Source organism: Oncorhynchus mykiss, chromosome 17, assembly GCF_013265735.2.
Source record: "Oncorhynchus mykiss isolate Arlee chromosome 17, USDA_OmykA_1.1, whole genome shotgun sequence".
NCBI lineage: Eukaryota > Metazoa > Chordata > Actinopteri > Salmoniformes > Salmonidae > Oncorhynchus > Oncorhynchus mykiss.
Window position 1 is genome coordinate 55,834,754 of NC_048581.1, and position 27,815 is coordinate 55,862,568.

At 44.7% G+C, this 27,815-nt stretch overlaps 1 protein-coding gene across 2 annotated transcripts in view; it reads right to left on the reverse strand.

Moving 5' to 3' along the window:
• The window catches only part of LOC110494120 (lysyl oxidase homolog 2A), a 55,039-nt gene that overhangs the window by 9,222 nt on the left and 18,002 nt on the right, over positions 1 to 27,815 (reverse strand). The window contains exons 1-6 of one of the 2 annotated variants that reach the window (XM_021568874.2): positions 19,361 to 19,549; positions 6,927 to 7,135; positions 5,574 to 5,790; positions 4,748 to 4,931; positions 3,868 to 4,019; positions 1,499 to 1,666 (exon numbers count right to left, since the gene is read on the reverse strand). In XM_021568874.2, coding sequence (XP_021424549.2) covers positions 1,499 to 1,666; positions 3,868 to 4,019; positions 4,748 to 4,931; positions 5,574 to 5,790; positions 6,927 to 7,069 — 864 coding nt within the window. In that variant the 5' untranslated portion in view covers positions 7,070 to 7,135; positions 19,361 to 19,549. Of the gene's footprint in view, positions 1 to 1,498; positions 1,667 to 3,867; positions 4,020 to 4,747; positions 4,932 to 5,573; positions 5,791 to 6,926; positions 7,136 to 19,360; positions 19,550 to 27,815 lie in introns of those variants that run through there. The other variant, XM_021568873.2, reaches the window with a different exon arrangement.

The following is a 27,815-nucleotide window of genomic DNA, read 5'->3' on the forward strand; positions in this document are numbered from 1 at the left end:
TAAGCTGTAAGGTCAGTGTGGAGACTAAGCTGTAAGGTCAGTGTGGAGACTATAAGTGTTAAGTCAGTGTGGAGACTATAAGTGTTAAGTCAGTGTGGAGACTATAAGTGTTAAGTCAGTGTGGAGACTATAGGCTCTAAGGTCAGTGTGGAGACTAAGCTGTAAGGTCAGTGTGGAGACTATAAGCTGTAAGGTCAGTGTGGAGACTATAAGATGTAAGGTCAGTGTGGAGACTATAAGCTGTAAGGTCAGTGTGGAGACTATAAGCTGTAAGGTCAGTGTGGAGACTATAAGCTCTAAGGTCAGTGTGGAGACTATAAGCTGTAAGGTCAGTGTGGAGACTATAAGCTCTAAGGTCAGTGTGGAGACTATAAGCCCTAAGGTCAGTGTGGAGACTATAAGCTCTAAGGTCAGTGTGGAGACTATAAACTCTAAGGTCAGTGTGGAGACTATAAGCTCTAAGGTCAGTGTGGAGACTATAAGCTCTAAGGTCAGTGTGGAGACTATAAGCTGTAAGGTCAGTGTGGAGACTATAAGCTCTAAGGTCAGTGTGGAGACTATAAGCTCTAAGGTCAGTGTGGAGACTATAAGCCCTGAGGTCAGTGTGGAGACTATAAGCCCTAAGGTCAGTGTGGAGACTATAAGCTCTAAGGTCAGTGTGGAGACTATAAACTCTAAGGTCAGTGTGGAGACTATAAGCTCTAAGGTCAGTGTGGAGACTATAAGCTCTAAGGTCAGTGTGGAGACTATAAGCTGTAAGGTCGGTGTGGAGACTATAAGCTCTAAGGTCAGTGTGGAGACTATAAGCTGTAAGGTCAGTGTGGAGACTATAAGCTCTAAGGTCAGTGTGGAGACTAAGCTGTAAGGTCAGTGTGGAGACTATAAGCTCTAAGGTCAGTGTGGAGACTATAAGCCCTGAGGTCAGTGTGGAGACTATAAGCCCTAAGGTCAGTGTGGAGACTATAAGCTCTAAGGTCAGTGTGGAGACTATACACTCTTAAGGTCAGTGTGGAGACTATAAGCTCTAAGGTCAGTGTGGAGACTATAAGCTCTAAGGTCAGTGTGGAGACTATAAGCTGTAAGGTCAGTGTGGAGACTATAAGCTCTAAGGTCAGTGTGGAGACTATAAGCTCTAAGGTCAGTGTGGAGACTATAAGCTCTAAGGTCAGTGTGGAGACTATAAGCTCTAAGGTCAGAGCCCCTTTTACTTTCCTTCAGTGAACATCTCCAGCTGTTTACAGCTAAATGACGTATATAAGAGCCATATGGATATATGGGGTTTGCTGGTGGCATATAACTGAGGCCCACTTGATGATGTACTTTTATGAAGTATTATGAAGACTATTTCCCAACAAAATGTATAATTGACCCTTTTAATATTATTACATGTTGTTGATACTTACACAGAAGCATATTTACCCTTTGTCAAAGAATGTTAGGCTCTTGATTGTCTGGCTGACCAGCCAATGTGATGATATTTTGTTGTGTATAAACTCACCTGGAAGGCGTTGTTGGCAAAACCGAGACCCAGCTGTCTGCACACGACTGTAGCCTCTATGGTACCCCAGCTGTCACTGCACACCGTACCCCACACCAACGAGCCGTTCTTCTCCGCCAGCACCTCCACACGCCCTTCAAATGGGTTCCGCCCACCGCTCAGACGCAGCTGCAACCAGAGATTAGATGTTTATAAAGGCAGTCCCATTCTGCTCATATATTTGGTGTTTATTGGACAGGGTAGAGATGGAGAGGGAAGACAGGAGGAAAAAGTGTGCTGAAATAGCAGTGGGTCCAATTCGAACCCACGCTGCAGCAGTATGTGTTCTGGGTCAGCGACTTAGACTGCTAGATCACCCGCTAGGCCACAGATGATCTGTATATTATGAGGCCAAAAATCCACTTGAAAGAGGTAGTATATTCCCTCACATATGTGTTTAAGTATTCTGTTCTTCATGGAAAACTCACATATTTGCCATAAATCCTATCTTTAGGCTTTACCTAAAGTATTTCCAGAGGCAGTAAAACATCAAATATTTCTTATACTATGAAAATGTTTGGCAAAAATGTGTGGTTGGTGTTAGTAGCGGAATCAGAATAACAAAAGAAATGTGCAAATCCATGGATGATCAGCACCCCTACTTCCCCTGGCTATGCCTACCGGTGGCTTCAAAGCCTCTCAACGGTCAATACATAGCATCAGTAATCCAGGGTTTATATAAATCATTGTGTAAAACCCATACAGTGCATTCGGAAAGTATTCTGACCACTTCACTTTTTCCACATTTTGTTACGTTACAGCCTTGTTCTAAAATTGATTAAATTGTTAAAATGATTAAATTGTTTTTTTCTCTAATCCATCTACACACAATACCCATAATGACAAACCAAAAACAGGTTTTTTGAAATGTTTGCAAAAGTATAAAAAATAAGTAAATATCACATTTACATAAGTATTCAGACCCATTACTCAGTATTTTGTTGAAGCACCTTTGCAGCAATTACAGCCTTGAGTCTTCTTGGATATGACGCTACAAGCTTGGCACACCTGTATTTGGGAACTTTCCCCCATTCTTCTCTGCAGATCCTCTCAAGCACTGTCAGGTTGGATGGGAAGCGTCGCTGCACAGCTATTTTCAGGTCTCTCCTGAAAATAGCTGTGCAGAGAGAGAGCTGTTGATTCGGGTTCTGGCTGGGCCACTCAAGGACATTCAGAGACTTGTCCCGAAGCCACTTTTGTCTTGGCTGTGTGCTTAGGGTCATTGTCCTGTTGGAAGGTGAATCTTCACCCAGTCTGATGCTCTGAGAGCTCTTGGGCAGGTTTTCATCAAGAATCTCTTTGTACTTTGCTCCGTTCATCTTTCCCTCAATCCTGACTAGTCTTCCAGGCCCTGTCGCTGAAAAACAAACCCAACAGCATGATGCTACCACCACCATGCTTCACCGCAGGGATGTTATTGGCCAGGTGATGAGCAGTGCCTGGTTTCCTTCAGGCGTGACGCTTGGTATTCAGGCCAAAGAGTTCAATCTTGGTTTCATCAGACTAGAGAATCTTGTTTCTCATGGTCTGAGAGTCCTTTAGGTGCCTTTTGGCAAACTCCAAGCAGCCTGTCATGTTTCCATCTGGCCACTTTACCATAAAGGCCTGATTGGTGGAGTGCTGCAGAGATGGTTGTCCTTCCTTCTTGACCATCGGTTTCTTGGTGACCTCCCTGACCAAGGCCCTTCACCCCGATTGCTCAGTTTGGCCGGGCGGCCAGCTCTAGGGAGATTCTTGGTGGTTCTACACTTCTTCAATTTAAGAATGATAGAGGCCACTGTGTTATTGTGGACCTTCAATGCTGCAGACATTTTTTGGTACCCTTCCCCAGATCTGTGCCTCGACACAATTCTGTCTCAAAGCTCTACGGACAATTCCTTCGACCTCATAGCTAGGTTTTTTTCTCTGACATGCACTGTCAACTGTGGAACCTTAAATAGACAGGTGTGGGCCTTTCCAAATCATGTCCAATCAATTGACTTTAACACAGGTGGACTCCAATCACGTTTTAGAAACATCTCAAGGATGATCAATGGAAACAGGATGCACCTGAGCTCAATTTCCGAGTCTCATAGCAAAGGGTCTGAATACTTGTAAATAAGGTATTTCCATTTTTTTTACTTTATAAATTTGCTAACATTTCTAAAAACCTGTTTTCACTTTGTCATTATGGGGTATTGTATGTAGATTTATGAGGGAAAACATTACTTGAATCCATTTTAGAATAAGGCTGTAACATAACAAAATGTGGAAAAAGTCAAGGGGTATGAATACTTTCCAAATGCACTGTTTGCAGCAACATGCGTGCTGCACGTGCTAGGTCTACTCACTCTGTTCTGGAAGCCCATGGCAGGAACATTACATCGAACTGCAGCGTCCTCCTCGTGACTGCAGCCCAGGGCATCTCTATTGAAGTAACACTCAGTGAGGGATTTCTCAAAGCCAGAACACTTCACCTCATTCATATGGACCGGGCCCATTCCTACAGGGGAGAGAAGACACACTGGGAGTCAGATCCACCCCACTCTCAATCAAATAATTAAATATGTATCTCTATGCTTTCAATAATCCAGGACACAGACACTGGACTGGTTTCCCAGACACAGATTTAACGTAGTTCAGGACTAAAAAGCATTCTCAACGGAGAGTCCTCCAATGAAAAACCTTTTTAGTTCAGGACTAGGCTAAATCTGCGTCTGGGAAACCGGCCCACTATGTTTAATTGAATAGCAATAATGCCTAACAGGAGTAGAAATCCCACTGAGAGTGGATATGAACTCTCCTGCCAATTTTAAGCCAACTCTGATCCATTCAAGTGGGGCACTTGGGAACATTAAATTGTTCCTCCTCTCTCTTTTTAAAACTTTGTCAAGTCAAAATAATTAATGTGAATAAAAATGGATTTTCCACAATATAATGTGTGATCACTCCCTTCCTGCTGTGTCTGTCTCCAGCATATGACAGGACAGGAACATTTCTCTGGCAGTGTTTGCTCTGTAACTAGAGCCAAGGTGGTCCGAGACACAGACTGACAGCAGGTCAAGAAAACAGAAAAGACACCATCCTCTGTTACTGTGTGGTTATACAGCGTCTGAATAGTGGATGGCAGAGGTGGTCTGAGACTTGGATCACTATGGATAAGCGCTTGCATATTCCATTACAGCAGATTCATGTACTTGAATGGGAGAGAGAGAGAGAGTGGAGACCTACCTTGTCCCAGTTTGCCTCCAGCGAGGGCCTCCTTGGCACTACCGAAGCCCAGTTCTCGACACACCACGGTGGCTGCCTCCAGGTTCCAGCTGTCATCGCAGACGGTGCCCCATTCACCATTTTTCAGCACTTCCACTCGCCCTTCCCCTATGTTGGCTCCGCCTCTCAGGCGCACCAGGGGTTGCTGCGGAAACGATTGACCGTGTTAGGCCTACTGTTACTGAGAAACAATAGTTTACAATCACTTGGCATAGTTAAAATATCCAATTACTTTGATATGTGTGTATGTATTCTTTACAGAAACAGTCCAGTAACTCAAATTTGGATTTTGTTTGTTGAACCACACAAAAATAAACAGTATCGTATTGTTCCATACATCCTGAGCTTATTGTGAATCACAGAGAGAGAGAGAGGGAGAGAGAGTTTGAGATCTCAGTGTATCTATTTTCCCTTTTGTCCAGAGCCCATGAGTCATCTGTGAAGTGTTCGAACACAGTGTTCTGCAGTCTCTAATTTGAATCACATGCAACGTGATATAAAACAGCACAGCACATAATACAGAAATCAAAGAGTGGATTTTATAGGAAAGATCACTAAATCAAACTGTAATTGTAACTGTTTCCTTACATTAATTAACATTAACAACTAAGGTTTGTCTTTCATAATTTTCTCCTCTTCTGAATGCTTTCCATTTCAATACAAGACACAAGGCCAGAGACAGCTCAAACTCCAGTAACATCACATCTCCATCATAAGCAGTCTCTTGTACAGAGGTCCTATGAATCACAGTTTTATGCTCTCTCTCGTTCCAGATGATCCAACCTACCTCCACCCTGTAGGCCTTGCTGAAGCCCTGGGCGTGGCTGGGAGCAAAGGCCCGTCCTGGAACACAGTTGACCACCACGGGCAAGCCCTTCTCACAGGTGGCATTCCCCCTCAGCTCCACCTTGTGGCCCAGCTTACAGCCATGCAGGCTGGCCTCGTTCCCCGTGCAGTTCACTCCGAAGCCCCAGTAGTTCTTCTTCCTGCGCTTGGACAGCAGCCTGAGACAGGAAACAAAGAGATTGAGTTGAGTCTAGTTGAATTTAGTTGAATTTAAATAGTTAATTTTTCTCTTTTAGCCTGCTGTGAAAACATGAACTTGTCTACAGTACCTGATGAGGAAACATTATACCAACTTTTGTTTTTTAACACATAAAATGCTACCCTACCCCTCATTAATACATTTCCCCAGTTGAACTTGGGAGGTTTAAACGTTTTTTTTTATTGACTGTTTTAGTACAAAGTACAATGGCAGTATTGTAGTCCAAATAACATGCAATTCCCATCAGTGGAGGCTGCTGAGGGAAGGACGGCTCATAATAATGTCTGAAACGGAACAAATGGAATGGCATCAAACACATGGAAACCATATGTTTGATGTAGTTGATACCATTCCACTGATTCCTCTCCAGCCATTACCACAAGCTCCTCCCCAATTAAGGTCCCACCTCCTGTGATACCATTACCAGTCCAAGTCATTCATGGCCCAAGTCATTCATGGTCCAAATGTGAAACAAAATACTTTTGTGAGAATATTAGTGGACACACACAAAGTGTGATTGTTGCCCAACCACTTTCTCTTCTGCTCCAGTTAACACCACTTCTCTCACAAGTGCCACATGAGTTTTAGTGACCACAGAGAGTCAGGGCCTTAGTTTAATATCTCATTAGAGACATGACCCTTTGTAGAGCCACCAAATGGGATGAGTGCCCCCTACTGGCCCCCCACACTACTTCCAACAGCATCTGGTGGTGCAAGGACCGACCCCCTCCCCTAGAAGAGGGCCAATAGAGGGATACAGGCCAGAATGGTATGGCTGCCTGCTGGAATAAACAATCTGTCTGTTTTTTAATCTATTTTTTTTTAATCTGTATTTTGGATGTAAATGGCATGTTATAGAAGTGTCCATGGGTGTGCTGGTGTTTAGATGCTGTATACGTGAAATTGTGTCATTTCAAACTTTATCGCAACGTTATATTCAATTTTGTTTGACCCAAGCAAAACTTTTCCATGTGCCCACGCACAGGCTATCGCTAGAGTCCAACTAAATGGAATATGACGAGAGAGAGAGACACATTTGGGAGCACTTCATGAAGTCTGCATGTATCTTTCCCTCTTTTCTGTTATGCTGCTCACTTGTAGACTTTAGTGTTGTATCTTTTCTCTCCAGGGAAGCCGTACATCCCACAGATGACCCGGCTGTTCATCTCAGTCCACTCCAAGTCACAGATCTGTCTCCACTTCCCCCCGTCCTTCACCTCCAGGTAGCCCTCCGTCATGGGAACCCTTTTACGCTGGGAGGAGATGGCCCGGATACGCACATCTTCCACCTGGACATTCAGACTCTGCAGAAAGAGAGAGACACAGAGTCCCTGGATCAGCCACAGTCATTCAATCATGTATTATTTCACTTGAAGATTATCAATGAAAGATTCGGGACAGTGCAGCCATGGCATGGAGCCCAACTGAGGCCTTATTCTTCATTTTTGAAGACATACTTGCCTTTAAAACCTCTACGGGATCGGCGTCCCTATACCGGGACGGTTGAGCTAACGTGCGCTAATGTGATTAGCATGACGTTGTAAGTAACAGCAGATTTTACAGGACATAGACATGTCTTATATGGGCAGAAAGCTTAAATTATTGTTAATCTAACTGCACTGTCAAATTTACAGTAGCTTCATTTTGTATTACCATATAATTTTTGTATGTTTTCTATAGTTAGATTAATATATCACTTGACCAATTCGGCACATTTTGGGCAGACTTGATACAAAATATTGTCGAGTATTGCAATGCTTCACTGGATTAATCTGAAACTTTGCACACACACTGCTGCCATCTAGTGACCTAAATCTAAATTGTGCCTAAACTGCAATATTATATTATGGCCTTTCTCTTGCATTTCAAAGATGATGGAACAAAACAAACAAATTGAAAACGCATGTTTATTTGTTCGTATTATCTTTTACCAGATCGAATGTGTTATATTCTCCTACATTTCCATAAACGTCAAAGTGTTTCCTTTCAAATGGTATCAGGAATATGCATATCCCTGATTTAGGTCCTGAGTTACAGGCAGTTCGATATGAGAATGTCATTTTAAGCGAAAATGTAAAAAAGGGGTCCAATCCTTTTAATTAAACTGCAAAGCCTTACTTAACCCTATGAATGTCTAGAATTTGTTGTGCTCTGTCACCAACTTGACCAGAGAGGTGAGTTCAGGGTAAGGTTTATCAAGGGCCAGGTTGGGGTACACAGTGGCAGCACAGATGGCGCTTCTCAACATGGAGATAACCTTTGAACCACACGCATCATCAATTTGTTTTACTTGGTGACTTTTCACATCCTGTAGGTCTATGTTACACAACTTTTGAGAAACTAAATGAGATGTTGAAAATATAATTGATTGGGACTAAGGGAATGGCATTTGCATAATCAATCATTCAATGATGTTTTCCCATCGATCTTCTCTCAATTATAATCAATCACTAAAATACAAAGTGGGACTGCAAAAACACAAATCACGCTTTTAAGCTATCTTGATCCAACATAACAAAAATCTGGATTGCGTGTATTTTATTTAACCTTTATTTAACTAAGCAAGCCAGTTAAGAACAAATTCTTATTTACAATGCCGGCCAATTGTGCGCCACCCTAAGGGACTCCCAATCACGGATGGTTGTGATTCAGCCTAGAATCTAACCAGGGTCTGTAGTGATGCCTCTAGCACTGAGATGCAGTGCCTTAGACCTCTGCGCCACTCGGGAGCCCAAGCTACACCAAGCTTTTCACCAAGCTACAATAACAGTCGAGACAAAAGCTGTTGCCTGAGGGCTGAAGTAAGCTGAGGGTGGTCCCCTAATCCTAAAGTATGGGGCTAACCCTAAACCCAACCGGCCAGTAGAGGGGTCATGGTCCTCAGTTACCCTCCTCTGTCTGTCCTGAGAACCCTTAAAGGAGAGTGGCGTCTTCACATTTGAGGAAAAGGGAAAGGGGAAACCTAGTCAGTTGTACAACTGAATGCGTTCAACTGAAATGTGTCTTCCGCATTTAACCCAACCCCTCTGACTCTGTTCAGCCCCATAAGCCCATAGACCCATAGTCTAACTCCTGGCTGTAATGTGTATGTGGAGACATGAAGTACTCAGTGCCAACCCTCTAAAAACTCATTTGATAAGCCATGAATGCTGAGCTCAGCCTTTTCTTCTACAGCCAGTCGTCTCGCCTGCAAAGAAAGACAGTCTAACATTTCTGTGTGAATCCAGAAACATTAGCGTTTAGTAAAAATGGGGGTGGTTTTCCGGAAATGGCATCAGCCTCTGGGAATGTTCGTATTCCCTCGACACCAAAAATGTAGTGGTGAACGGAAAGACGTGATTGAGTCGAGACTGTTTTTGCAGTGACCCCAGTCACCCGACTACTGACTACAGTGGCAAGAGAGAAGAAAGTCTTTCATACATTTAAATCCCGACGGTCACTTTATCACTGTGAGTTTCCGTCAACAAAGCAGAGCAAGGCAGGGTGAACGTGGTCAAGGGAGAGAGTGCCTTGAAAGGACTTGGAGGTTCTAGACGCAAAGTGGGCGATGTTTCTCTCTATAATGTAAATACATGACGGGCGGAGGGGAAGCCGGTTTGAAGTGGGGGCTCTTAAAACCATCTCAGTGTTTGGTTTGGCAGAATGGTCCAAAAGGAAACCAAAGGGCTGAGAATGTGCAAGGGGGGACACATGAGACCTGCAGCTGGGGTGCATATACACTCATTTCCCCGAAACAAGACCACCAGACATAACACCGGCATCAGACAGTTTGCTCAAGGCCCACCTAAAACTACACCTTGTTTAGGAATGTGGAAATTGTGCTTAACAAACATCAAAACACTATTTTGGGAAGGTTCAGACACAAATGTCTCAGAACTAGTGACCTTCATTAATGACTAATATTGTTATCACCCTTAGCCTTGGTGATTGTGTTATGACCTCTCCCAAGCAAGTTTATTGTCTTTGGACCGTGGTTAGCTTATACTCATCTCGGGGGTCAGACGAGTGTAGTCATACTCAAGGTCTAACTCGAAGTGTCATTAAAAAAAAATGCATCTCCTTCCCCAACGTAAAAAATATTTTCACATGACCCTCCCCTTGTACTGTAAAATATTTGGCGCACCCTCCCCCTTCATAAAATGTACTCAAAAAGAATTATTACCACCATAAATAACAAGAACCATAGCAAACCCTGTGTTTATAAATGTGGATATCAACTTTACCACTTCAGCATGGTTTTGTGGCACAGTCGATGCAATGCAGGGCCAAGAAGGTTGAGGGTTCACCAACCACCAAAGAGGAGCTCACTCTCCCTACCTGTTTCATTACACTACGATCAGAGCCGGCTGTAGACAATGATCAGCTAGAGGGCAATCAGATTTTCAACAAAATGATATTTATGTAAAGATGAATGAAAATGAAAACATTAATTTACCTTGGTTAGATAAGTGTTCACCCCCCTGAGTCAATATATGCTAGAAAAACCTTTGGCATTGATTACAGCTGTGAGTCTTCTTGGGTAAGCCTCATAAGAGCTTTGCACAACTAGATTGTGCAATAGTTAACCAGTATTATTTTCGAAATTCTTCAAGCTCTGTCAAAGAGTTGGGGATCATGGCTAGACAGAAATGTTCAAGTCTTGCCATAGATTTTCAAGCAGATTTAAGTCAAAACTGTAACATGGCCACTCAGGAACATTTACAGGTGTTGTATGTATGGGGGACAGAGGAAGGGGCAGTCATTAAAAAATCACGTCAACTCCTATTATTTCACACAGAGTGAGTCAATATGTCACGTTCTGGCCTTTATTTCCGTTGTTTTGTATTTATTTAGTATGGTCAGGGCGTGAGCTGGGTGGGCAGTCTATGTTTGTTTTTCTATGTTTTGGGGCATTTCTATGTTTTCGGCCTAGTATGGTTCTCAATCAGAGGCAGGTGTCATTAGTTGTCTCTGATTGAGAATCATACTTAGGTAGCCTGGGTTGCACTGTTTGTTTGTGGGTGATTGTCTATGTTGATGGCTTGTTTCAGCACAGTCCATATGATTAGCTTCACGGTTGTTATTTTGTTTCCTGGTTTTGTATAGTGTTCAGTGTTCACTACTTTCTTTATTAAAGATTGACCATGGACACTTACCACGCCGCGTATTGGTCCTCAGATCCATCTCGCCTCTCCTCTTCAGATGAAGAGGAGGACGGCCGTGACAGAATCACCCACCAACCAAGGCCCAAGCGGCGTGGTAGAAAGCAGCGACGACAGCAGCAGCAGCAGCAGCAGCAGCAACAACAGCGGCCGGTATCACAGGACTCCTGGATATGGGAGGAGATACTGAACGGAGAGGGACCCTGGGCACAGGCTGGGGAATATCGCCGCCCCAAAGCAGAGCTGGAGGCAGCGAAAGCTGAGCGGCGGCGATATGAGGAGGCAGCACGGCAGTGCGACAGGTACGAGAGACAGCCCCCAAAATTTTTTTGGGGGGGGCACACGAGGGGTGGAGCTAAGCCAGGTAGCAGACCTGCGCTCACTCCTCGTGCTTATTATAAGCAGCGTGATACTGGGCAGGCACCGTGTTATGCGGTTAAGCGCACGGTGTCGCCAGTACGTGTCCATAGCCCGGTGCGCTATAGGACAGCCCCCCGAGAGTGTCATGCGAGTGTGGGCATCGAGCCAGGGCGTATGGTGCCTGCTCAGCGGGTCTGGTCGCCGGTACGCAGTTTTGGTCCAGGGTATCCTGCGCCGGCTCTGCGTGCTGTGTCTCCGGGGCGCTGGGAGGGTGCAGTGCGTCCTCTGCCTGCGCTCCGCTCGTGCCGGGCGAATGTGGGAGTGGAGCCTAAGGGAGAGGTGCGTGTAGTAAGCACTAGATCTCCCGTGCTTACCCACAGCCCGGTTCAACCTGTGCCTGCACTCTGGAGGGTCCGGGCTAGAGTGGTTATCCAGCCTGGGGAAGTGGTGCCAAGGTTGCGCACCAGAGCGCACCGCCTCTGCCGGAGCCTCCCGCCTGTCCGGCGCCGCTGCCGGAGCCCCTCTGCCCAGAGCCCCTCTGCCCAGAGCCGCTGCCGCACCTCTGTCCCGAGCAGCTGTCCCTCTGTCCCGAGCAGCTGCCCCACCTCTGTCCCGAGCAGCTGCCCCACCTCTGTCCCGAGCAGCTGCCCCACCTCTGTCCCGAGCTGCCCCTCTGTCCCAAGCAGCCCCTCTGTCCAGTGGGGTCATTGAGTAGGGTGGCCATGGTGAGGAAGCCACGGAGGCGGACAATAAAGCGGACTAAGACAATGATGAAGTGGAGTCCGCGTCCCGCGCCAGAGCCGCCACCGCGGACAGACGCCCACCCAGACCCTCCCCTATAGGTCAAGGTTTTGCGGCCGGAGTCCGCACCTTTGGGGGGGGGGGTACTGTCACGTTCTGGCCTTTATTTCCGTTGTTTTGTATTTATTTAGTATGGTCAGGGAGTGAGTTGGGTGAGCAGTCTATGTTTGTTTTTCTATGTTTTGGGGCATTTCTATGTTTTCAGTTCCATAGGGTGTAGACTTTCCATAGGCACTGTATGTGGCCACACTATATAGGACAACTTGGGAGAATGATGATCAGCAACAGCCAGACTGGGCTGCTACCGTGTCTTTCTATAATCTGTCGAGAGTTGACCAACAACTGATCCAAATGGAATGAAACATTCAAATAACAGGGCTTTTGCGCCATCATTCAAATGTCATTTTACATTTACATTTGAGTCATTTAGCAGACGCTCTTATCCAGAGTGACTTACAGTTAGTGCATTCATCTTAAGATAGCTAGGTGGTACAACCACATATCACAGTCGAAGTAAATACATTTTCCCTCAATAAAGTAGCTATAAGCAAGGTCAGAGCTAGTAAGTGGGGAAAAATGTCAAGTGCGAGAATGAAGAGGTGAGGAGGTGGTGCAAGGGGGTGTGCCGTTGGATTGTTTATTAAGATACTTTCAGAGAGAAGCTGGTTCCACCATTGTGGTGCCAGGACAGAGAATAGCTTTGAGTGGGCGCTGCCTTGACGTAGAGGTGGGAGGGCCAAGAGAGGTTTTGAGCCTCTTGGGTCCTCTTGCTGCTCTGTAGACAAGTAGCAAAGGTTCTTTGCACTCTGGGAGGGGGACACCGTGGAGCTGTCAACCGTGATGGAGAGGTCTTGGAGCAGGCAGGCCTTACCCGGGAGGAAGAGATGCTCCGTCTTGTTGAGGTTGAGCTTGAGGTGGTGGGCCGACATCCAAGCTGAGATATCTGCCAGGCACACAGAGATGCGTGTCGCCACCTGAGTGTCAGAAGGGGCGAAGGAGAAAAGTAGTTGAGTGTCATCCGCATAGCAACGATCGGAGAGACCATGTGAGGATATGACGGAGCCGAGTGACTTGGTGTATAGAGAGATGAGGAGAGGACCTAGAACCGAGCCCTGGGGGACACCAGTAGTAAATGGTGCAGACACAGATCTTCTCCACGTCACCTGGTAGGAGCGGCCTTCCAGGTAGGATGCAATCCAAGAGTGTGCAAAGCTTGAGACGCCCAGCCCTGAGAGGGTTCACGGTGTCAAATGCAGCAGATCTGAACAAACGACCCACCTACCACTATTGTCACCATTGATAGACTATATTGACCGATAGACTATACTGACCTGTGGCATAGTGCATGCGGAAAAGCGTACTGCATAAGGGTAGTACTAAAACATAGGGGAGGCGCATGCAAGCAGAGGAGGAAATGTGGCTATATGGAAGACCTTATATAGTATAGTAGACCTGCAAAATGGCTAATGTAAATTAGGAAAAAGCACACTACCCTCTCCAAAGCAAAATAAAAGTTTGACAAGCCCACCCCACCCCAGTAAATTTCAAACTGTCCCTTGGTAGGCTGTCATTCTAAATAAGAATTTGTTCTTAACCGACTTGCCTAGTTAAATAAAGGTAAATAAAAAAAATACAAATAATAATTAGATCATAACTAAAAACATGTGTTTGTGGGAGTTGCTTTGGTCAACATACTTGTATCGCAAAACGGATACGCAAATAAACTATTAATCTATTTCTGTTTAGTCCTTTCAGTTCTCATCTGTGCAACCTAATGCTAACCTGAACTGACCTTTCGCCGATAGGGCTCGACAAGCCTGTTTGTATGATTCATCCTAAGACTATTCACAAATAACTTAAATCTTACAACTCTTACGTCCAAGTAAATACGTCTAAAAATGGTCATTGCCAGTTCGATGGACCTCTCAAAGTAGAAATGGAATTTCTACTGGACTGGACATGTCCTTATGTAAGTTAGACTTTTAATACCCTACTGATTACTCAACCATTTCCACAGCAGCCATCTGGAACAAGGTGGAATGTTTTCCTGTCTGGGTTCCCCATCCATCAGTAGGTGTCTATGTGAAAGCGAGGTAGGCCACGGTCATTCCAGTAACTGACTAATTCAGCCTGAAACTACTGTGCATTTCTTTCCTCTCATTCACCCCACTGCCCGACTGTGCTTCACGTTGGGCTTACACGTGCCTGCCTTCTCTTACTAAACATGGGGGGAAATTAATGTTAATCATGCTGCAGCAGTTTAGTAGCAAAATAGCTCATAAATTATTTGAAATTACTTTCACATCTGCCCCTAGCCCTGCCGCTTCGAAGGCCTTTCCTCATAAATGACTGGAAACTGGATTGGCTCTGCCGGTGTGTGTGCGCGTTTGCTTGCATGCATACGTTTGTGTGTTTCGCATCTGGAATATCTATTATTGTGTAACACCGAGACAGAAAGTACAAGGAACCCCTCCATCACCCCCACACACACAAGGACAAGCCCAGCAAAGCCAAGTCCCATCAGTCCTACCAGTAGACTAAACCATTATGTGTCCAGTCAATGGACAGCACCACACACACAGAGCATGTCGTCACATTCCAGTCTGAAACTGCTCTTACAGTGGCAGCCCTTAGAGCCTCGATGAGTGAATGGAAACTTAGTCGTGAAAAAGGTAGTGCCACATTAAATAGGGTCCAAAAGGATTGACACCATTGATAAAGATGACTGTATCAAGTAAATAATTCAAACACTGAGGTATTTTGTATGCTCAAAAATATTTGAAATTATATTATTTTATACAAATACAACTGATCAGAGAAAGAGATTTTGTTTAACATGTCATCTTTTTTTCTCCCCAAAAAGGTAGTGATTGACACCACTTTTTTTAATACCTCACCTTGCGAGGATAATAGCACTGAGCCTTTTTCAAAAATGTTTTATGAGATTAGAGACCATGTTGGGACCATGTTAGACCATTCCTCCATACAGAATATTTCCAGATCCTTGGTATCCTTCATATGTGCTTATGGGCTGCCCTCTTCAGTTCAAACCACAGGTTTTCAATGCATCCAGAGACGGTCAATAACCATTTCTTTGTGGATTTTGACGTTGTGCTTGGGGTTATTGTCTTCATAGCCACAGGGAAGTAGTTTGGGGGTGGGGGTGCTGCGATATTTTTTTCCACGGGGGGGCTGATTTTTTGTCTTATCTTGCTTGAAGATCGACATGTGGCCAAGATTCGAGCTTCTATGGCAAAGGGAACCATGTCCTTGTACTGGTTAAAGTTCATAAAGGACAACTACCCAAAAACTATTTTTTTGTATTTGTTTCATTAGTCCATTGTTGATATAGTCTCAAAATGTTTTTCATGTCAGCAATCACATTTTCAAGATATATAACTTTCAAAATACAGAAATTAAGATGGTATGCACCATAACCACCACATATCTGTATTTGGAAAGTTATACAGTTGAAGTCGGAAGTTTACATACACTTAGGTTGGAGTCATTAAAACTTGTTTTTCAACCACTCCACAAATGTCTTGTTAACTAACTATAGTTTTGGCAAGTTCGTTAGGACATCTACTTTGTGCATGACACAAGTAATTTTTCCAACAATTGTTTACAGACAGATTATTTCACTTATAACTCACTGTATCACAATTCCACTGGGTCAGAAGTTTACATAAATGACTGTGCCTTTAAACAGCTTGGAAAATTCCAGAAAATGATGTCATGGCTTTAGAAGCTTCTGATAGGTTAATTGACATAATAAAATACATAATCTGAGTTAATTGGGGGTGTACCTTTGGATGTATTTCAAGGCCTACCTTTGAACTCAGTGCCTCTGCTTGACATCATAGGAAAATCTAAATAAATCAGCCAAGACCTCAGAAAAAAAATTGTAGACCTCCACTAGTCTGGTTCATCCTTGGTAGCAATTTCCAAATGCCTGAAGGTACCACGTTCATCTGTACAACAATAGTACGCAAGTATAAACACCATGGTACCACGCAGATATCATACCGCTCAGAAAGGAGACGTGTTCTATCTCCTAGAGGTGAACGTACTTTGGTGCGAAAAGTGCAAATCAATCCCAGAACATCAGCAAAGGACCTTGTGAAGATGCTGGAGGAAACAGGTACAAAAGTATCTATATCCACAGTAAAAAATATATATATATCGACATAACCTGAAAGGCCGCTCAGCAAGGAAGAAGTCACTGCTCCAAAACCGCCATAAAAAAGCCAGACTACGGTTTGCAACTGCACATGGGGACAAAGATCGGACTTTTTGGAGAAATGTCCTCTGGTCTGATGAAACAAAAATAGAACTGTTTGGCCATAATGACCATCGTTATGTTTGGAGGAAAAAGGGGGAAGCTAGCAAGCCAAAGAACACCATCCCAACCGTGAAGCACGGGGAGGGCAGCATTATGTTGTGGGGGTGCTTTGCTGCAGGAGGGGATGGTGCACTTCACAAAATAGATGGCTTCATGAGGAAAGAAAATAATGAGGGTATATTGAAGCAACATCTCAAGAAATCAGTCAGGAAGTTAAAGCTTGGTCGCAAATGGGTCTTCCAAATGGACAATGACCCCAAGCATACTTCCAAAGTTTTGGAAAAATGTCTTAAGGACAACAAAGTCAAGGTATTAGAATGACCATCACAAAGGCCAGACCTCAATCCCATAGAACATTTGTTTGCAGAACTGAAAAAGCTTGTGCGAGCAAGGAGGCCTACAAAGTTGACTCAGTTACACCAGCTCTGTCAGGAGGAATGTGCCAAAATTCACCCAACTTATTGTGGGAAGGTTGTGGAAGGCTACCCGAAGTTGACCCAAGTTAAACAATTTAAAGGCAATGCTACCAAATACTAATTGTGATGAAAGAAATAAAAGCTGAAATAAATCATTCTCTCTACTATTATTCTGACATTTCACATTCTTAAAGTAGAGTGGTGATCCTAACTGACCCAAGACATGGAATTTTTACTAGGATTAAATGTCAGGAATTGTGAAAAACTGAGTTTAAATGTATTTGGCTAAGGTGTATGTAAACTTCAACTGTATATCTTGAAAACTTGAATGCTGACATGCAACACATTTTGGGACAATATCAACAATGGACTAATAAAACAAAGACCAAAATATTGTTTTGTGGGGCCCCAGGACCTGTGGAAGGAAGCAAAATAGCCCAATAACGTAAAAAATCTATCACCATATTTTACAGTAGGTATGAGGTTCTTTTCTGCTCATGCATTCTCATTTTGACGCCAAATCCATCACTGGTGTATGTGGCTAAAGAACTCTCTTTTCACGTCAACTTAATGTAAATGCCTGGAGTTTGCTAAAATGCATTGGCACTTGGATTAGAACCGGTGCTTTGGTCAGATGACATGAAAATAGAACTCGTTGGCCACGCACACCAGTGGTGGGTTTGGTGTCGAAATGAGAATGCATAAGCAGAAAAGAACCCCATACCTACTGTAAAAATATGGCATCCTCGTCTCAGAGCATTTTGTAAATCCGTGATACTCAATTTAGTATGATATGTTATCTTTCGTATGGTATGTATTCAGTTGTGGATGTCCATCATCTATTTCGTATGATAGCCTGGTGGCTAACGTTAGCTAGGTGACTAACGCTAACGTTAGATAGGTGGCTAACTAGCTAGGCTAGGGGTTAAGGTTAGGGTTAGGAGTTAGGTTAAAGGGTTATGGTTAAGGTTAGGGGAAGGGTTAGCTAACATACTGAGTACTTGCAAAGTAGCTAAAAAGTAGTAAGTACTTGCAGTTGCTTATTAGCTAAAATGCTAAAGTTGTCCATGATGAGATTCGAAAACACGACCTTTGAGTTGCTAGACGTTTACGTTATACACCCACCCATCTATTCATCCAAGCACAAGTAACATTCTGTCTTATGTAAGCATACCACATTTTTATTATTATTTATTTATTTAACAAGGCAAGTCAGTTAAAATCAAATTCTTATTTACAATGATGGCCTACGCAGCCCTATGGGACTCCCAATCACAGCCGGGTTGTGATACAGCCTGGAATCGAACCAGGGTCTGTAGTGACGCCTCTAGCACTAACCCTAACCCTAACCCTAACCCTACAAATGTAACATATCTAACTAATTTGAGTGTCACAGATTTATATGTACTATTTTATGTGGAGTCTATGAGACCAGGGTGAATTTGGTGGTGGATCTTTGATGTTATGGGGCTATTTCGCTTCCACTGACCCTGGGGCGCTTGTTATGGTCAACGGCATCATGAACTTTACCCAGTACCAGGACATTTTAACTGAAAACCTTGGCCGCAAGCGGATCTTCCAGCAACCCCAAGCACACATCAAAATCTACAAATAAATGGTTAATTGATGACAAAATCTATATTTTACAATGTCCATCTCAGTCTCCGGACTTGAACCCCTTTGAAAAGCTGTGGTTGGAATTGATGAGGGCAGTCCATAAGTGCAGATGAAGGACATCAAGGATCTGGAGAGATTCTGTATGAAGGAATGCTCTAAGGTCCCTCCCAATGTGTTCTCCAACTCATAAAACATTTTAGAAAAAGGCTACGCCGTTATCCTCACAAGGTGAGGTTTTGAGAGGTATTGAGAACACGGGAGTTAATAATCTACCGTTTGAGATTTTTTTTCATTACTTTTTAAACAAAATCTCTTTCTCTGAGCATTGTATGAGTATAACATAATATCCTTTCCCAGTTTTTTTGAGCAGACAATATAGCTCAGTATTGTAATTGTTTATTTTATACAGTCATTTTTGCTCATATTTTTAAGGGTGTCAATATTTTCGGACCCAACTGTATATGAAATCGGTTATCAAATATATTATTAGTCTTATCATCATTATTTGTATGTTGTACACACACACACCTTGAGCTAATACCCGTATGAATCTAACTAACAAGGGGAGTCTTGTTAGCAACAGAATCTTCAGAGCTAGCAGCAGTTTGACCCCTAGCCTCTACCCCTTAGGCCTAGGCAGTCCTGTAGTGTAAATAAACCGAGGCTGAAAACCTTCACAATGACTTCCACAGCCTGTTGTTTCCTCATCTCATTTACAATTTTTCCTATGATAAAAACAGAACATAAGGCCAGGGTTGTTTATGTGTGCAACATGCCAAGCATGGATGAACACATGGGAAACAACACCGTTGCCTGCTAGCTGCGCATCATCATTTGGAGGATATACTAAACCTTAAATTATTTGGTACAGCTGTCGAACATGAGACGTTAGGGAAGGCAGTAAGTGAGGACATTCTGTTCCGACTGCCACCCAGGGAAACAACCGTCTAATACACGTTCCTTGTTCTTCAGCCAAATACGCAACATTCCTTTCTTCAATTCGCTCACGAGGCCCCTCTGAAGCCTGTCTCAAACTCTCCAACTCCACCGTGTCACACAGAATTTTGAAAACACCTTTGTTTGCCCGGTTGAAAAATGCAACCTTTTGCCCCCCCCCCCCCCCCCCCCCGTAGCTGTATATGGACCTCAAAGGTCTGCTGCTAGGCAGTCTGTTGACAGTGTGTTTGGCCGGGAGCAACAGACAAAATCATAATCGACATCTGGAGAGTGTTAGCAGCTGCTGCTTCGCTCTTTTTAATGGAAGGACTTCACATCATGTGTTGTGATAACTCAGAAGTACTTGGGGGAAGACCTCTTAGTCAATACCCGCAATGACTCGGGAGAGAGCTAATCAAAACTGGCAAAGACTTAGGGACGATTTCCCAAACACAGATTAAGCCTAGTCCTGGATTAAAAAGCACTTTTAATTGAGATTCTCCATTAAGAAAGATGTTTTTGTCTGGGACTAGGCTTAATCTGGGTCCAGGAAACAACCCCCTTAAGACTTGGACACACCATAGTCTTCCAAATAGTTAATGTTGCATGGGTGTTGGTGTGTCTCTGAAAAGATCATTGCTGAAAATTCATCATACACGATCATGAAGCGTAATCAAATCCGATGTAGATACTGTTGGCAGGCTCATTTAAAAAACAGCAAGAAAACAATGTGATAAACATATACTTACACAGCAAAATTATATATGTAAATTGAACACTGTGGGTACTTTTGAAGTGTTTATGTGAGAATCACCAGAACGTGTTGAATTTACACTTTTCAAAGTGTTGTCCTTTGAACATTGATACTTTCCAACACCAGGCTTGCAAGTCACATTATGCTGGCTTGCATAATTCATATTGGAATATATGAATTATGGAATCCAGCCAGAGTGGGGATATCCAACCAGAGTGGGGATATCCAACATTTGGAATTTGTATTCACCCGCAACCTGCATTCAGAATGACTGCCATGTTGGGAAGACTAAGACATGAGATTACCTTAAGCATCTGAACTCAAACAACCATTTCAGTAAAGGGTGCAATAAATCCATATAACAGACTTGATGAGCTGAGAAGAATGTATTTATATTTATATTTGATTAGCATAAGATGAATTAATCAATCCATGTACATGCAAAAACATAGATATTGAAACAAACAATGCAAAAGATCTAACTGCAATAGAGCATGCTGGGAAATTTGATAATGATGGGCATGGTTTTGGTTTAAAACTGGTTATTAACACCAACACTGTGGTTGTTTTACACCAATAAGTGGTCATTTAACACTTACAGAGTTAATGTAACAGCTGAATTGACACTAGAAATATTCAGCTGAAAAATCTACACTAGGTAACACTGGCCAATTTGACACCCTGATGGAAGAACAGTATTTTTTAACATCTTAAAAAGCAACACCAGCTGGCGTTCAGTTCGTTCATAGTAACACCACATCAACACCAAAACTGCTTACACCAGGATATGAACACTGACGATTTTGCTTTGTAGCATCATACGATACATTGCCCATATCGCGTATAATAAGACCCATGGAATATCCCTCCACATCGAGATGCACCTCCCAGCTAACCGTCTGAGACCCAACTCCCTCGGCCACCTTGGCGATTGGTTCCACGTGTGGCAAGCCATTATCCCCACGTGCATGTGAACTATTGCGTGAGCAGCTGTCCTTGTTGAATCATGGCGTTAGTTAGCTAATGATAAACAACGCTTCCTGCCCACCTCCTAATGTTTGGGTCTGAAGAGAGAACCCCCCATTAGATGACTTCATTCAGTTCATTCTTTGGCTTCATCCTTTGGCTTCTTGGAGGAACCAAACAGAGGACAAACAGACCTACAGTATACAAAGCAGAGACCAAATATCACACGACTCCTCCTAAGATATGCAATACTAGCGTAAACACAAGACGATTCTCATTAGCGACATAGCACAGCGGAGCTGAGTCATCCATCTAGTACCATTCTCAAAACACGGCTGACACTGACCAAAAAAGGTCAACATGAGGCGGCACCAAAGAAAGGCTAACGTCACTGACAGGAAATAGCTAGATGACCGGGGTCACTGGGATGCTCTGCTTGGAGCAGAACTGAACAACTGAGATGATTTATAAGGACTAAATGCTAGGAGACACCTGAAAGTCCCAGTGTGAAGTGAGATGGACGAAATGGTCATAAGCTACTACCATGACATTTCAGTTTTGCTTAATTAACAAAAGATTTGTCAGCCAATCTGTGAAACGATTATCAGACGATTACAATAATTCAGTGTCTTTCCACGGAAAGAGCATTGATTTATTTGAAATGACGGAAAGACAACTTTTAGTCACCTGCAGTACTCATGTCTTCAATATGGACAACCTATCATTTGTGGTAAAGGCTTCATTTAATTGACAGATCTGTGTGGTCTTGTTCTTTTTCTGACAGCTAACTAGTGTAAAGTACACACATATACAGGCATTCATAGACACACACACACACATACACACACACACACAACAAACAAGCCTTTGACAAGCAGAGAACCTCCAAAACACTCATAGACCTTTCTAAATAGTGCTTTTTTGTTTTTGCTTTTAACTTCAGGACAGGCTAGAGCATTACAAGATAGGAATATCTCTGATAAAATATGAATAACTGAATTAGCATGTAACACGGGTTTGCCTGGTTGGGTCTAACTAGGCTAAATAAAGACATATTGACACAGTCAGGTCAGGGCGTGACCTGGTCGGAAACCCTGAATAGAATACCACTTCATCCCATGAATGAATGGAAGACAGTCAGTCACAGGAGCTGCTTGTGCCTGTTTCTGACGCAAGGTCAGGCCTGGTGAAGGGTCGAAGTGACACCTTTTCCCATTCCACTCCCCTGCTAGTTGAAAGACTGGTCAGTCCAGGGAAATATTGACAGTGTGGGGACAGTTAGCTGTAATAACACCCATAGAGAGGTAAACATAAATGGGGCACAAATTAACAGCGGGAGTGCCATATCCTTTTAAAGCAGGCATCTAGGTATTAAAAGGGCAGGGTAAAGTTTGATGATGGGGATTAATCTATTAAACTAGCTTTGCCCATTTCGATTCTAAGCTAAAGCTTATGAAAGATTCCTGAAGCATCTTTATAGGCCTTATAAAAGGTGTATGAAGGCTTCATTAAGCCTTGAAAGGAGTAAAGGTCATGACCACGTGTCCTATTTCACTGCCTCTCGTCCTCCACTCTCCATGTTCAAATCAAATCAAATTGTATTTGTAGGTAGACCAGGTGTAGGTAGACCTTACAGTGAAATGCTTACTTACAAACCCTTAACCAACAATGCTTTAAAAATAAGTGTTAAGTAAAAAATAAAAAATAATTAAAGTAACAAATAATTAAACAGCAGCAGTAAAATAACAAGCGAGGCTATATGCAGGGGGTACCGGCACAGAGGTAATATGTACATGTAGGTAGAGTTAAAGTGATTATGCATAGATTATGAATAGAGAATAGCAGCGGCGTAAAAGAGGGGTGTGGGAAGCCTTTTGATTAGATGTTCAGGAGTCTTATGGCTTGGGGGTAGAAGCTGTTTAGAAGCCTTTTGGACCTCGACTTGGCACTCCAGTACCGCTTGCTGTGCGGTAGCAGAGAAAACAGTCTATGACTATGGTAGCTGAAGTCTTTGACAATTTTTAGGGCCTTCCTCTGACACCGCCTGGTATAGAGGTCCTGGATTTCAGGAAGCTTGGCCCCAGCTTCCTCATCCTTTCTCACGGAGTTGGTCATTTAATGAGAAAGATACACAGGGATCTGAGACGTCCTCCAGAGCCTTGTTATCTTATGAAGCCTAGTGAAAACACAGACACTGAGGGAGAATCCACTGAAATTTTAAACCGGGCAACACTGCCAATTCTCTAGTCTAGCGCAGTATGTGGCATTTGACTATCCTGCTGCTCTCAACTACTAACTGTTAAAAAGATAAACCACAGACTGGCCTTTCAGCTTTAGATGGCTTTAAACTCTTATTTCAATTCAAACACAAACACTACTGGATGAGCTAGGCTCACATAAATGGCCATACTCATGCTATTCCTCGCTCCCTCCTCCCTTTAGGTATATAAATCCCACGCATACTTTCCGTCGGGCACAGAGATGCTTTCATTAAAGTGACGGGATGGGATGGTTTTCCCCCTGTGTGTGTGCGTACGTGTGCTTACGTGTGCGTGTGTGTGTGTGTGTGCGCCTGTGTGTGTTATCCACACTGTGGTTATCTCCTCCACACCAGTCAGAGTCTGGTTCTCTGTGAGTCACCTGGTTAGCATCCCAGATGCCAGAGAGGAGGTCGTTACTGTGGTTACGCCAGAAAAGGAGGGTGTATTGTGGTAAAGTCATCAGGCCACAGACCAACCATAGCTCAGTGGGCTAGAATGTCTCTGGTTTCCTGTTGTAGGCAAATGTGAGAGCACTAGTGGAAGATTTAACATGTGGCCCACCTGGGTCACGTCTGTTGACATTCTATGATGTCACGTTTCCATCCCACTGCAAAACCTGCTTCTCTATGAGTTCAGGGCATTCCAAGTCAAAACTTAGTGTGATCCCTAAACTTAGCTAAGGCTGTTTTCAACTCCCAGCGAACTGCCAAAATCAATACAGATACAGTCAAACTTGAGTTAAACTAAACTCGAGCTTTAGTGTTGTGGACATACTGATTGAAGTCACACAGACCCTCTCAATGAACAAACATTACCAACGAAATGTGTCTCTGTTGGTGCTAAGTGAACTGAACTTTCCCTACAGGAACTCGTGATCTTCCTGTCCGGATTGGCACCCCCCTTGGGTTCGTGACGTGGGGGAGACCTTTGTGGGCTATACTCGGCCTTGTCTCAGGGTGGTAGGTTGGTGGTTGAAGATATCCCTCTAGTGGTGTGGGGGCTGTGCTTTGGCAAAGTGGGTGGGGTCATTTCCTGCCTGGTTGGCCCTGTCCAGGGGTATCGTCGGACAGGGCCACAGTGTCTCCCAACCCCTCCTGTCTCAGCCTCCAGTATTTATGCTGCAATAGTTTATGTGTCAGGGGGCTAGGGTCAGTCTGTATTGTGTGAATTTAAGTCTGCTCCCTCTATCTCTCTCTTCTCTCGGAGGACCTGCTGAGCCCTAGGACTATGCCTCAGGACTATGCCTAGGGACTACCTGGCCTGATGACTCCTTGCTGTCCCCAGTCCACCGCATCATGCTGCTGCTCCAGTTTCAACTGTTCTGCCTTTGGCTATGGAACCCTGACCTATTCACCGGACGTGCTACCTTGTCCCGGACCTGCTGTTTTTGACTCTCTCTCTCTACCGCACCTGCTGTCTCTAACTCTGAATGATCGGCTATGAAAAGCCAACTGACATTTACTCCTGAGGCGCTGACCTGTTGCACCCTCTACAACCACTGTGATTATTATTATCTGACCCTGCTGGTCATCGATGAACGTTTGAACATCTTGACCATGTTCTGTTATAATCTCCACCCTGCACGGCCAGAAGAGGACTGGCCATCCCTCAGAGCCTGGTTCCTCTCTAGGTTTCTTCCTAGATTCCAGCCTTTCTACTGAGTTTTTCCTAGCCACCGTGCTTCTACATCTGCATTGCTTGCTTGCTGTTTGGGGTTTTAGGCTGGGTTTCTGTACAGCACTTTGTGACATCGACTGATGTAAAAAGGGCTAAATAAATACATTTGATTGAAATTTGATTGATTCTGTTATGGTGAGTGAATGAGGACCCAAAAGCGAACTAACTTAAACAGAGCTTCTTTAATAACCAAACATAGGTAGGCTCAGATAGACCGGCAGATTCCGACAGGACAGGACAAGGTTACAGCAAACATGACGATAGTCTGGCTCAGGCATGAAACACAACAAACAAGAATCCGACAAGGACAGGAACAGAAACAGAGAGAGATATAGGGACCTAATCAGAGGGAAAAAGGGAACAGGTGGGAAACGGGGTGAATGGGTAGTTAGAGGAGACAAGGAACAGCTGGGGGAAAGCGGGGGAGAAAAGGTAACCTAACAACGACCAGCAGAGGGAGACAGGGTGAAGGGAAAGGACAGAGACAAGACACAACATGACAGTACATGACAGTACCCCCCCACTCACCGAGCGCCTCCTGGCGCACTCGAGGAGGAAACCTGGCGGCAACGGAGGAAATCCTCGATCAGCGCACGGTCCAGCACGTCCCGAGAGGGAACCCAACTCCTCTCCTCAGGACCGTACCCCTCCCAATCTACGAGGTACTGGTGACCACGGCCCCGAGGACGCATGTCCAAAATTCTACGGACCCTGTAGATGGGTGCGCCCTCGACAAGGATGGGGGGGGGGGGGGAAGACGAGCGGGGGCGCGAAGGACGGGCTTGATGCAGGAGACATGGAAGACCGGGTGGACGCGACGAAGGTATCGCGGAAGAAGAAGTCGAACTGCGACAGGATTAATGACCCGAGAAATACGGAACGGACCAATGAACCGCGGGGTCAACTTGCGAGAAGCCGTCTTAAGGGGAAGGTTCTGAGTGGAGAGCCAAACTCTCTGACCGCGACAATATCTAGGACTCTTAGTTCTACGCTTATTAGCAGCCCTCACAGTCTGCGTCCTATAACGGCAAAGTGCAGACCTGACCCTCTTCCAGGTGCGCTCGCAACGTTGGACAAAAGCCTGAGCGGAGGGGACGCTGGACTCGGCGAACTGAGATGAGAACAGCGGAGGCTGGTACCCGAGGCTACTCTGAAAAGGAGATAGCCCGGTCGCAGACGAAGGAAGCGAGTTGTGGGCGTATTCTGCCCAGGGGAGCTGTTCTGACCAAGACGCAGGGTTACGAAAAGAAAGACTGCGTAAGATGCGACCAATAGTCTGATTGGCCCGTTCTGCTTGACCGTTAGACTGGGGGTGAAAGCCGGAAGAGAGACTGACGGAAGCCCCAATCAAACGGCAAAACTCCCTCCAAAATTGAGACGTGAATTGCGGACCTCTGTCCGAAACGACGTCTGACGGAAGGCCATGAATTCTGAAAACATTCTCGATGATGATTTGTGCCGTCTCTTTAGCAGAAGGAAGCTTAGCAAGGGGAATGAAATGAGCCGCCTTAGAGAACCTATCGACAACCGTAAGAATAACAGTCTTCCCCGCTGACGAAGGCAGTCCGGTGACAAAATCTAAGGCGATGTGAGACCACGGTCGAGAGGGAATAGGAAGCGGCCTGAGACGGCCGGCAGGAGGAGAGTTACCGGACTTAGTCTGCGCGCAGACCGAACAAGCAGCCACGAAACGACGCGTGTCATGCTCCCAAGTGGGCCACCAAAAACGCTGGCGAATGGAAGCAAGCGTACCCCGAACGCCAGGGTGGCCGGCTAACTTGGCAGAGTGAGCCCACTGAAGAACGGCCAGACGAGTAGGAACGGGAACGAAAAGAAGGTTCCTAGGACAAGCGCGCGGCGACGGAGTGTGAGTGAGCGCTTGTTTTACCTGCCTCTCAATTCCCCAGACAGTCAACCCGACAACACGCCCCTCAGGGAGAATCCCCTCGGGGTCAGTGGAGGCTACTGAAGAACTGAAGAGACGAGACAAAGCATCAGGCTTGGTGTTCTTAGAGCCCGGACGATAAGAAATCACGAACTCGAAACGAGCGAAAAACAGCGCCCAACGCGCCTGACGCGCATTAAGTCGTTTGGCAGAACGGATGTACTCAAGGTTCCTATGGTTAGTCCAAACGACAAAAGGAACGGTCGCCCCCTCCAACCACTGTCGCCATTCGCCTAGGGCTAACCGGATGGCGAGCAGTTCGCGGTTACCCACATCATAGTTACGTTCCGACGGCGACAGGCGATGAGAAAAATACGCGCATGGGTGGACCTTGTCGTCAGAGAGGGAGCGCTGAGAAAGGATGGCTCCCACGCCCACCTCTGACGCGTCAACCTCGACAACGAACTGTCTAGAGACGTCAGGTGTAACAAGGATAGGAGCGGATGTAAAACGATTCTTGAGGAGATCAAAAGCTCCCTGGGCGGAAACGGACCACTTAAAGCACGTCTTGACAGAAGTAAGGGCTGTGAGAGGAGCTGCCACCTGACCGAAATTACGGATGAAACGACGATAGAAGTTCGCGAAGCCGAGAAAGCGCTGCAGCTCGACGCGTGACTTAGGGACGGGCCAATCAATGACAGCTTGGACCTTAGCGGGATCCATCTTAATGCCTTCAGCGGAAATAACAGAACCGAGAAATGTGACGGAGGAGGCATGAAAAGTGCACTTCTCAGCCTTCACAAAAAGACAATTCTCTAAAAGGCGCTG